We start from the raw sequence: 10,843 nt of genomic DNA on the forward strand, positions 1-10,843 counted from the left end.
AGGAAGTTAGCTCATGACCTTTTGGGGCCTTGCAGTGTTGGGGTTATTAAGAATCCTATTTGGGTTCCTGGCAGATTGACCCTTATTTTCAGGTAGAAATGCTAACGAAGAGCAAAGAGTAGCCAGCAGCACCATTTGCATAATCGGAGATGCTGGGGTGCTAGCCCGCACCTGCCTCCTAGGTGGGTCACCTGCCCCATGAAAATGACACTGCACAGCATGCTTCTCCCTGGTGGGGAAGAAGTCATCTCCTGCACCATGCACTGAGTCCCAGCTGACACCATTTGGGCTTTTACTACTCTGAAGGGGATGCTGCGAGACGGGTGATCTGACAAGAGCAGGAGTTCCGCAGGGAGCTGCAGCAGTACCGGAAGAACTGAGGGGGAAGAAAATTAAGGGAGTGAGTTCAAACAAGCAATGGTCTCTGCTGGGTTCAAGTGTGGACATGACCAGAAACCCTGCCAGTAGCCACCGAGCCTGGAGTAAGGTGCTCGGAAGTGTTTCTGGGGCCTCACTGGTGTAGCGCAGCCGGACAGGAGGGAGGCTCTGACCCAGGGGGTGCCTCGCTTCGTTCTGGGTCCACCTGAGGCCAGGTATAATCAGCAGCCGCCAGCAGGCGTGGGCCGAGCATGGTGGGCTGCAGCCCAGGAGGAGCCCATGAGGGGGCTCTGCAGGCAGAGCCAGCCGTGGCAGAGGGTGGGAGCCGGAAACGGCAGCTTTGCTTCCCTCAGTGCCACGTTTCAAGCCACAGTGGCAGTGGGGTCTGTGGTGAGATGCCTTCGCTGATGACCCCTTTCGAGAGGGATGCAAGAAGATGACTGCCCAGCCTGGCCACCCTGCGGAGAAGCTGGTGTGGTGCCGGTTGGTGGTGGAACCGTTACCAGGTTACTACAGGGTACTAGTCTCCTCCTGGAGGTAGTTTCTAGGCTCTTTCTGTTCTAAGCAAAGAAGTGGTCAAGGCACACACAGCAGTAACAAAGTTCTCTACATGTAGCAAAAGAAGCCAGCTCTGCAGAATGAGTTTGGCCCCAGTAAAATAGGAAGAACACCAGGCAGTCTGGGGGCAGCCACCAGGCACAAACAGGGTAGTACAAGCTCAGGGTGGACATTCTCTGGTGTCATCCACTCCTCCCAGTGTCAGGGCTGGGCTGTCCCATCAAAAATCTGCTCCAGTTCTCACAGGAGCTGAGAGCCGCCCTGCTCCACCCACGTGTCCCAGGATTCTGTGATCAATGCTTCTTACCTCCCATGGTCAGCCCCACCATGCCCTAATCTCAGCCTCAGCAGAGAAGCAGAAGGGAAGGCTACAATAAGGCTGAGGAAAACCAGGGCCAGGGGAGGTGCCTTTGCCCACCAAGAGCGATGGAAGGCCTGGCAGCTGCTCCAGGGCTAGCCTGTACTTTCTCCCAGTCCCGCTAATAGGAACCAGGTCAACAAGCTCAGATGTGACCAGCAGATGGGCCTGGAGGACAGCCTGAGATGCTGGACACCACAGGCCTGTCACCCCAGCCACATGGAAACACTGTCTCAAAATAAATATTAAATGGGCTGGCAATGTAGCTCAGCTTGAGGCCCTGGGTTCCATCTTCACTAATAGAAGAAGGACAAAGAGAAGAGGAAAGGAGAGGAGGAGAACAAGAGGAGGAGGATGAAAATGGCTTAGGGCAGACGGTCAGAAATGACTTTATTTTATTGGACAGGATCCAGCAGAGAAGAGCTGAGCCCCTCACCCGTCTGGTACACCACAGCCTTCCAGACCTGGCCCGGCACATCTGCAGGAAATGAAAAAGAAACACATTTTTCTCACTGTCCTTTAGCATTTGTTTGTGGAGATTTTCCTCTAAGTCATAGGGCAATGTGCAGGAGTGATACCCTGACTCCGGAGCCCCAGTGCCTCACAGCTGCCTGCTCTAGAGTTCAACATATGCTTGCAGACCCTGTGAGTGTCTGCACCCTGGCATGCTGGCCTGGCCTGGAGGGAGCTGGTAAGTGCCAGGCAGGGTTGTCATAGGCTGTCCACTCCAGTGCCACAGAGGTTCCCCACTGGCTCCAGGTATCAGGGTGCATGGGGAGATGGAGGGAGCCAGGATGCAGAGTGGCTGCAGGCCAAGGAGGTGAGGGCAGGGTAGCCTGCAGAGCCCCTGTGGCCCCAGGCTTCTCACCCTGAACAGCCACCTGTGGGAGCCGTGGCTGCTCCCGAGCTAGGACAGGAGAGGAGGGGGGTCCTGGGATATTGTTCCCATGAAGAGGGATGGACAGGGTGTCTCATGGCTGTGGATGGCCTCCTCCAGCCTCTCAGTGACCAGAGCTTGCCAGCACTGAGGACCCAGCTGAGAGATGGAGCTGTTCCCAGCACCTAGACCTGTGCCCAGCTTGCCCTGAGGCTGCCACACCGTGGGGCCACCACAGCAGCAGTGCCCACTTGAGGACACAGTTGGAAGCTGTTGCTGGGGCTTGGGACACTGACCGCCTAGTGCAGGGGGATGCACCTGTGCTCTGTGTGCCCCCGGGTGGGGTGTGGCCCGGGCCCACTCACCCGTAGGTGCAGTTGGGGTGGCACAGGTGGCACACCCGGCTGGCATCCGCGTACTTCCACACCAGTGTGTTGTTCTCCCCCATGATCCCAGCAGGGCAGGTCTTGACACAGTGGGGGCCGTCAGTATAGTGAGCACACTGGACACAGCTGTCAGGACCCTGCGTGGAGCACAGGAAGGAGTCTGTTCGTGCTTCTTTATTTTTTGAGGCAGAATTAGCTTTTCACCTGACATACTTGTGTGAGGGAAAGGCTGAATGATAGGGCAAGTTCCTACAGTAGGAAACAAGTTCTTTTAGGAGCGCTCTTGACTGATACAGCCACTACTAGTATCTGAACATAATCTTCCTGGTTTAAATGCACATCATGTACACAGCTGTAAAAGAAATGACTCAGCTGGGTGTGGGGGCACACTCCCCTCACCCCAGACTGTGGGAGGCTCAGGCAGGAGGATCAAAAGCTCCAGACCAGCCCGGCCAACTTAGCTACTTAGTGAAACCCTATCTTAAAACAGAGAAAAGAGGCTAGGGATGTAGCTCAGTGTGAAGGTTCTAGGTTGAATCATAGGATTAAAAAAAAAAAAGAAAAGAAAAAAGAATTTTTTAATACTGTGTTGCCTTTCTTGGTATTTTGTATGGGGATCTTCCCACAGCCACCTTGATTGGTATAGATTTATATTTGTCTTCATGGTCCTGGGGACTACACCCAGGGCTTCTGCTGGGTGCATGTTCTACCCCTGAGCTATAGCCCCAGTGCATACTTCTCTTCTTACTTTTGTTCCTACTACACCCAGCAGAACCCTAGAAACAAAAGCCCTGGGCTGTGGGGCTGCTTTTCACCTTCTGCCCTGTAGGGAGCTGGCCCTGGTGATGTGCTCCACTCTGCCTGCTCACTGTGGTGGCTTGGATCTAGAGGTCTCTGCACCTCCTGTGGTCATGGGCGGGCTTTGGGGCAGTCACTGGATGGGGGGTGGCACATTGCAGTTAAGATGGGAACCAGCACTGGGGTGACCTGTGAGGCTCCCCGCTCCTCGCTGCTTCCTGGCCTCTGAGGGTGAGTGGTTGTCTTCTATGATGCGCCTGGCTTAACGCTGGCCAGCTGAGAGCTGACGCCATGAACCAAGATCGTCCTCCCCCCTGCAAGTTACAGGAGTCTGGGCTTGGATCCCAGCCATGAGACAGTGGCTCAGGGAACCACTCAACAGAGGCTGGAGGTAACACTGGTGCCACCAATCAGTTTCCTGTAGTGATGAAAACATAGCCCGACACCATTCCAACACACAGACCATGGATTCCTTAGTAACCTACAGCCCAGGCCTTCAAACACAGTCTTGCTACCCTCCCGACAACTGAGAAGCATTTTCCAGTGGTGGATTCAGGTGTGGCTGCTTAGAGTGCCCCACGTGTGACACCAGGAAGTCAGAACGCAGGCTGCCGGGTCAGCAGGACCTGCATTCACGTTCTGTTCCTTGCAAGACTAATCCTGGATGTGCAGGCCTCAAGGTGAATTTAAGCTCTGGCAGGAGTGCACGAATGATTCTCCGACTGATTTAGTGGTTAGTAAGCCTCTGATAAGATTTGACTGATGCGGGAACAGCGTGGCAGCAGATTTAGAAACAGGAAATGGCTACCCATGGCCTCAGCCGCCACCTGTGGTGCCGGATGAGAAGAATTAGGTGGCACTGTGGGCTGGGCACAGACAGGCGCCTCCTACCTGGCCTCAGACTCAGCCGCTCTGTTCCTGCAGCACCCTCCTGTGTGTGTTTCCGCAAGGGGCCCAGACTCCTTCCCCATAGGGCTTGGGGAAGGCTCCCCACATCCAAGTGGAGGTGGCAGAGGACCCTTACCCGGCCGGTGCAGGTCACATTCATCGACTGGGGCAGGCACTCTGGGTGACACTGGATGCACTCGGAATTCTCCACGAACTCCCTGGGCTCCCTGGGGAAGCAGGAGGGAGGTTGTCAGCTGGCCCTTCTGGACAGGCGGGTGAGCTTTGGAGTGCAGAGCACCTCCCCCTGAAATTCAAAATCCCTTCAGCAGAGGTCACAGAGCTGGGCGCTAGCACTGTACCCGGGTCCCTGCTCAGCCCAAGGAACTACCATGAAAGGTCCCTTTACAGCGTGGCCCCTTCCCGCTACAGCAGTTTCTGTTTCCTGGGCAAGAAGACAACAACGACGAAAAGGCCTGCTCAGGTGCCCCTGCCTCTGATAGCAGACCCGCTGACATTTAGGCCAAGGGGAGAGAAGACAGGACCGCAGGCCGAGGGCCGGGAAAGAGACTCGGCTCAGACTTGTGCGGCGGTCACTCCCCTGAGCAGGAAGTGCTCAACGCAACGTGAAGGCTTTTCCTTGCAGTGCTTTCGGGGCTTTCACCAAGATGTGCACTACAAGGTGCGCTGCCCCTGTCAGGTCTTCAGCCACTCTGGATCTGCTGGGAATCAGCTGACGGTCCTTGTGCCGAGCAGGGCGCAGAATGGCTCACACCTGAGATCTGTGCCTCCAGTCACCCTTCAGACAAGTGGCATCGACAAAACCACACAAGACAGCAGTGTTTGGGGTCACAGTTGAACAGCCAGGCTGCAGAGGGAGCCGATGCCGCTGATACCAGGGTCCTCCACATTGATGGGGGGACCTGGCTTCTGAGTCTGCTTATTTTAATTTTCTTGTATGTCAAAGGACACTTGAGAACTCAAAACAGGGATATTTGTAGTCAGACATTCCTCCCTTGAAGTGGACATAGGACTGTCAAGGACACAGACTGTGCTGAGCCTGTCAGCAAATAAGTAACTCGGGCTTCCCCACCTGCTCCTGGAATTCGGGACCCAAGCAGAAAGGGAGATTGCCATGGCCACCTGCAACTCCTCAGGCTCCTCTCCATCCAAGTCATGATTCTCTTTTATATTTTAGAATTGCCTCTACCTCTCTCTACCCTACAATTCGATTTTCCAATTAATTTAGTTGTGGAAAACTTCCCACCAGTGCTGGAATGTTCAGCTCTGCAGACCGTGCGCCTCACTGACTGCCTCTCAGCTCTGCAGGCGTCCCACACACTACTGCTCACTCTGCACCTGCTGCTGCCCAAGACGTCTGCACTGCCCTGTGTCCAGTGCCCACCTGGGAGGCACAGCGAGCAGTATGGAGCAGGAGGCATCTTTGTGTTAGCAGATTGACAGCACCCAGGGCATGTGGGCCACACAGGTCACCTGCCGCCATGCCCTGGCAACCAGAACCTTTGCACCAATTAGAAAACTTTAAGATGTCTTTAGGAAAAGACTCAATAAATTGTTTGGCAGGTGTAAGTAACGGAAAAAGTGCTTGAAGTTTAGCATACATGCAGACCAAAGTTAACAGCAGGACAAGAAGAGTCCATCTGAACACTGGCTCTTCAACAGCCCTGCAAACAACCAGAGCCTGGGCAGGCATGGGGACAATGCAGCAGGTCTCACCCCTCGAGGATGTTGCACTTGGCCACACACTCTCTGCCCCGGCTCACGTTCTGGCAGGAGACGCAGTCCCGGGGCTCAGGGCCCCAGCAGCCTTCAGATGAGCACAGTGGGTGGCAGACATGGCCCTCGGCCCCTGGAAGACACAGAGCGGCAGGGGCAGGGGCAAGGTCAGCAGCTGAGAAGACTGCACTTTGCCAGCTGTGTGTGGGCAGTCGATGGGCCCTGAAGCAGCAGGCCTGGGTCACAGCAGGCCTGCTTCAGGGACAGACCTGGCTTCTGCCCTGTGACAAATGCCATGGAATTTGGCTGAACTAAGTAGCACGCTGACATGGAAATTATCACAGCCTCTTTCTTCCCCAGCACTGGGAACTGAACTTGGAGCCTGGGAACTCAGCTCCTTCCTGTTCCCCATCCCATACATAAATGTTTAGAGACAGGGTCTTGGGAAGTTGCCCAGGGTGGGTTCCAAACTGTGATCCTCCTGCCTCAGCCTCCCAGGAGCACACCACCCTGCCCAGCCTAGCAAAGCCATTCCATGGATGAGGAATCCGAGTTCTGAGAGAGTAAGGACACTGGGCCGAAGTAGAAAGCCTGGGAGAGACTGGCCAGCACTGGAATTCAGGTCAGCTTCTCCTGGAGGGCAGCCTGACTGTACCCACCAGCTGCAAGGGCTGCCTGAATTGCTTAGATGGGAAGTGAAGTTGTTAATGCGGAGGCCGCTAGTCGGCGTGTGTGGAGTGTGCATGCCCACCATCACCAGAGCAAGCTGACAGGCTGACGTGAGCAGGGAGCAGACTCAGTGCAAAATGTCATGGGAAGCCGCCAGTGTTCCTTAACTTAAAACCTACTCCTTAACCTAGCTCCTTAAATGAGAACCTACCAGGAGCTCCTACCTAGGGCCAGGAAATGAGGGCGCAGGCCCTGGAGATAGCTCTGGGAGTCTCACAGGAACCCGTAACTAGGACAGTGCAAATTGCAGCCTGCTTCTTAAGGAACAGAAAACGTGACTGAAACGTTCAACCTCAAAGTTAACAACCTGCAGGGCCTGCTCACACGGGCACAGGACATGGGTTACTTACTGCAGTCCCTTTCACTTCTGTTGTTTATAATTTTGGTCTTTTGACTGGCGGTCCCGAACAGCTTTCTCCAGTTAATGGTGCTGGCGTAGCACAGATGCCGGTTTCCTGAGATGATCACGTCTCCATCGCTGAGCTCTCTCAGGGAGCGCAGACCCAGGGACGTCAGGTTCAGGCCAACCACAGCGAGAGAAAACTGACCGCTGAGGGGGAAGAGAGCCAACTGAGAAGGGCATCTGGGACACGGGGGACACAGGCCATGTTCAGCCCCATGGCGCCAACCACGCCTCAGCACCTGCAGGTGGAAACACACTCCCTGTTCAGGTGGCGCCCTTCACCTCTGAGGCAGGCAGGGAGGTCAAGCAGTCCCCTTGTGCTGTCATCATTCTGCTGGCTGTGAGACCACGTCCTAGCCTCTGCCACAGCCCGTGTGCACATGCCCAGGGCCACTGTGGCACAGGGTGGGCGGAGTCTTCCCACAGGCAGAGCGGGCCTGGGAGATGCATGATCCCAGGCTGGCCCCAGGCTGGCCCCACTGCACTTCTCATTCAAGTAGGAAAAGAAACAGCTCTTGTCTGCTCAAAGCCCTGATAGTAACATGAGTGCCGCAGAGCAGCCACCTGAAACCCTGCTCCAAGCCCTCGAGTCTGCAGGACTGGCAGAGCACGTCTCAAGAGCCTGGGTGAAGTGCCTTTCGGGGAGGACAGCAGCTTGCGCTTGGTAGCAGAGGCCTTGGGCCAGCGCAGGGCCTGGAAGGCAAAGAGTCTTGCTGTGTGCAGCTTCTGATGTTCTTTCTCGCTGGGCAGCATGGCTTGGTCCTTCAGGGGTGTGTGAGTAGCAGTGCCCATGGTGGTTTATAATGCAGGCTCAGTCTCAAGACCAATCTCTCTGCTGTGCTGTGCTGTGCTCTCCTCTCTCTCTCTCTCTCTCTCTCTCTCTCTCTCTCTCTCTCTCTTTGTCTCTCTGTGTGTCTCTCTCTCTGTCTCTCTCTTTCTCTGGCTCTCTCTCTCTCTCTCTCTCTCTCTCTCTCTCTCTCTCTCACCTTCAGAGCTACAACAGTGTAAATCTTGGGGAAAACCTAGTAATAGCAAGTCTCTCTGCTCCCTGATGGAGTAAGCAAATATGCAAAACCTCTACGGCATGGTAGGACATCAGCCAGAAACAGGGACACTGCACACACCTTGGGCCTATCTCCCAGCCACAGAGCATAGGAGAGGACAGAACTGCAGAGCTAGGGCTAAGTGCAGTGGGGGCCTGGCTGGACGCTGAGATAGGACAAAGGGATGCAAGGGAGACACAGTGCTGAGCAGCGCTGTTAGGTCCCATCAAGGACCTTTGGCCTGGGTATGTCAGGCAGTCATGAAAAGGGAACCCAGAAAGATGCACTAGGAGTCTCTGCACTGTCTCATTCCAAAACAATAAGACATACTCAAATCCAGGCAGCTTCACTGTGGTCAACTTACTGCTGCTTTGTCCGGCCGCGGATGATTTCCAGGTTCTCAAATGCATGGAGGTCGGTCCTGTTCTCAGGCCAAGCCTGAATCAGCAAGAACCCTGGGAGGCAGAAAAGGGCTCAGACGGGGCTGCTCCTTCCAGAGGACAGCATCTGGGGATCTCTGAGATTGCCACGTGGGGAGCAGCAGGGCCTCCCTCTCACAGAGGAGGCAGGCACATGTGCAGTGCAGGCCAGCTCAACCCTCCCTGCGCTCCAAGCACACCCATCCCTTCCTACTTCTGCTCTGCAGCAGCTCTGGAGTGCTCTTTCCCGAGGGTCTCTGCAAAGTATGAGCAAAGCACAGCAAATGCTGCTGCAGAGCGCCAGCCAACGGGAAGGCAGCTTGTGAAGCGACGCTGTATCCTTGTCCACCTCATTCACGGATCCAGCCACGTGACTTCTGGGTCTTGCCCAAAGTCAAAATGACCAAGAAAGAAACATTTGGGGCGTCACAGCAACCAGGTCAGTACAATTAAAGATCCCCAGGAAAGAGGACTCCCGAGTTGCTGCAGGAAGTGGTAAGAAGGATGGGATGCGTGTGTTTGAAGAGGGAGCAGAAGTTGGGGGGACTCATGGCAGTGTGCCCGTGCTGCAATACATTTTAAAAATTGAAGCATTCAGTTTTTCATCTCGTGTTTTTCTCTGACTAGAGCTGTCAGTAATGGAGCAGTTGCTACAAGGAAGTCGAAGATTTCCTTGTTTATCTCCACCCCAAACAGCCTGTTTCTGTGGGATCCAGGCCGGGACAATCTCTGGCTCTGAGTCCCAGAGTCCATGCTGCCCTACCCTTGCCTTCCTCCCTCTGTGGCTGGCAGGGCCAGGCTGACACAGAGAGTGAGGGAAGACACAGGCTCCCGCCTGGGCTTCCGTGTTCACCTGCTGCCTGTAGGTGCAACTGCATTTTTGAAGCTCTCAGTAAATTAACCCTGAATGGAATTTCAGGGCAGTGTCTTGTGCCAGGGGAGAAGGCAGCTTGGGCTGAGCCCTCCTGGGAGTCCTGAGCCCCATGGGGGCCACGGCATGCACAGACCTGTAATCTCCTTCACCGTCTTCAGGGTGTCCAGCTCCTTGGGGTCCAGGGGCTGCGTGCGAGTGAAGGAATCCCTACAAGGACAGCAGCGTCACCCACCCCGCACCAGAGTGCCAAGCAGGCTGCTCTTCTCTAGGGGAGGGGCCAGGGCCACTCACCCCCGAAACGCCACAGGGAGGATGTGCAGGTCACCGCTGATGGTCGTGCAGTTCCTGAAGTGCTTGATGTTTGTGGCATTTATGGAGAGTGTGTCTTTAAACTCCCCGATTCCTATTCCACTGCAAACTGAGGGGAGAGAGCTTGGTTTCACTCAACTGGCTGCATTAAGAATGACACAAGGGGGGTTGCAGGCAGCAGCAGATGCAGAGAGGGGCTCCTGCTAGGAGAGCCCTGGCCACACATGGCCCCTCCATGCGGTTACATAGTCACTTGACAGACACTGGGGCTCCCCAGCAGGGCTTGGAAGGCTCGGGGTGCACCACGTTATGGGCAGGTGCCACCCTGTGTCCTTGTCACAGCCCATCCAGCTCCCCTACTTGAGGTATGGCTGCCCTGGTGACCCCCGTCTCTGCCCACAGAGCTCCCTGGACAGTGCCTTTCTGAGGTCCTGAGCTGCTGTCACAGCTTTAGCTTCCATCCTGAGACAATGTGACAGTATACTCAGGTAATCCCAGCACTCTGGAAGGCAGGGTCAGGACGATCTCAAGTTTGAGCCCAGCCTGGGCAACTTAATGACTTAAAGATGTTATTGCAAAAAGTGAAAAGGGCTGGGATGGAGCTCAGCTGACAGCCCTGGGTTTAATCCGAAGTGCTGGGAAGAAGATACAATTTCCAGTTTTTAGTTAAAAGGGTGGTGTGTTCATCTGGGGCTGGCTGTGAGTGCCAGGTCTGGGAAGAAGGTCTGGGCCTTGCCCCGCAGGTCCCTACCTTTGCGACAGGGCCCTTCACACTTTTTACACTTGCGCACGCCATCCTCCTCCACCTCATAGCTGTCGGGCCCACAGGCCCGGACACAGGAGCCGTGGTCCGTTACCACGTAGTTCCCTGTGGGACAGAGAGTGAGTGGCAAAGGTGGCAGGCAGCCCTGGGCCAGCAGAGGTCCTCCTGTCTGCCCACATGGTGGTGAGGGAGTCAGCGGCCCTGTGCTGGAGTCATGCAGAGGACGCAGTGTGGAAGGGACCGAGGCAAAGGGCCCCTGCAAAGCTGAGGATGGGCAGGGGAGGGAGGGAAGACCAGCAGCACGGGGTGGGGGAGGGGAGGGAGGG

General features: G+C 55.5%; 1 protein-coding gene across 1 annotated transcript in view; it reads right to left on the reverse strand.

Annotated features, from left to right (window-relative positions):
• Egfr (epidermal growth factor receptor) overlaps positions 1–10,843 on the reverse strand; it is a 127,501-nt gene that overhangs the window by 22,479 nt on the left and 94,179 nt on the right. Inside the window, exons 8-16 of the mRNA XM_023706917.1 lie at positions 10,506–10,622; positions 9,737–9,863; positions 9,579–9,652; positions 8,517–8,607; positions 7,057–7,256; positions 5,978–6,110; positions 4,380–4,470; positions 2,537–2,694; positions 1,731–1,772 (exon numbers count right to left, since the gene is read on the reverse strand). Coding sequence (XP_023562685.1) covers positions 1,731–1,772; positions 2,537–2,694; positions 4,380–4,470; positions 5,978–6,110; positions 7,057–7,256; positions 8,517–8,607; positions 9,579–9,652; positions 9,737–9,863; positions 10,506–10,622 — 1,033 coding nt within the window. The remainder of the gene's footprint in view (positions 1–1,730; positions 1,773–2,536; positions 2,695–4,379; positions 4,471–5,977; positions 6,111–7,056; positions 7,257–8,516; positions 8,608–9,578; positions 9,653–9,736; positions 9,864–10,505; positions 10,623–10,843) is intronic.

Source organism: Octodon degus, unplaced genomic scaffold (assembly GCF_000260255.1).
Source record: "Octodon degus isolate 3935 unplaced genomic scaffold, OctDeg1.0 scaffold00275, whole genome shotgun sequence".
Taxonomy (NCBI): domain Eukaryota; kingdom Metazoa; phylum Chordata; class Mammalia; order Rodentia; family Octodontidae; genus Octodon; species Octodon degus.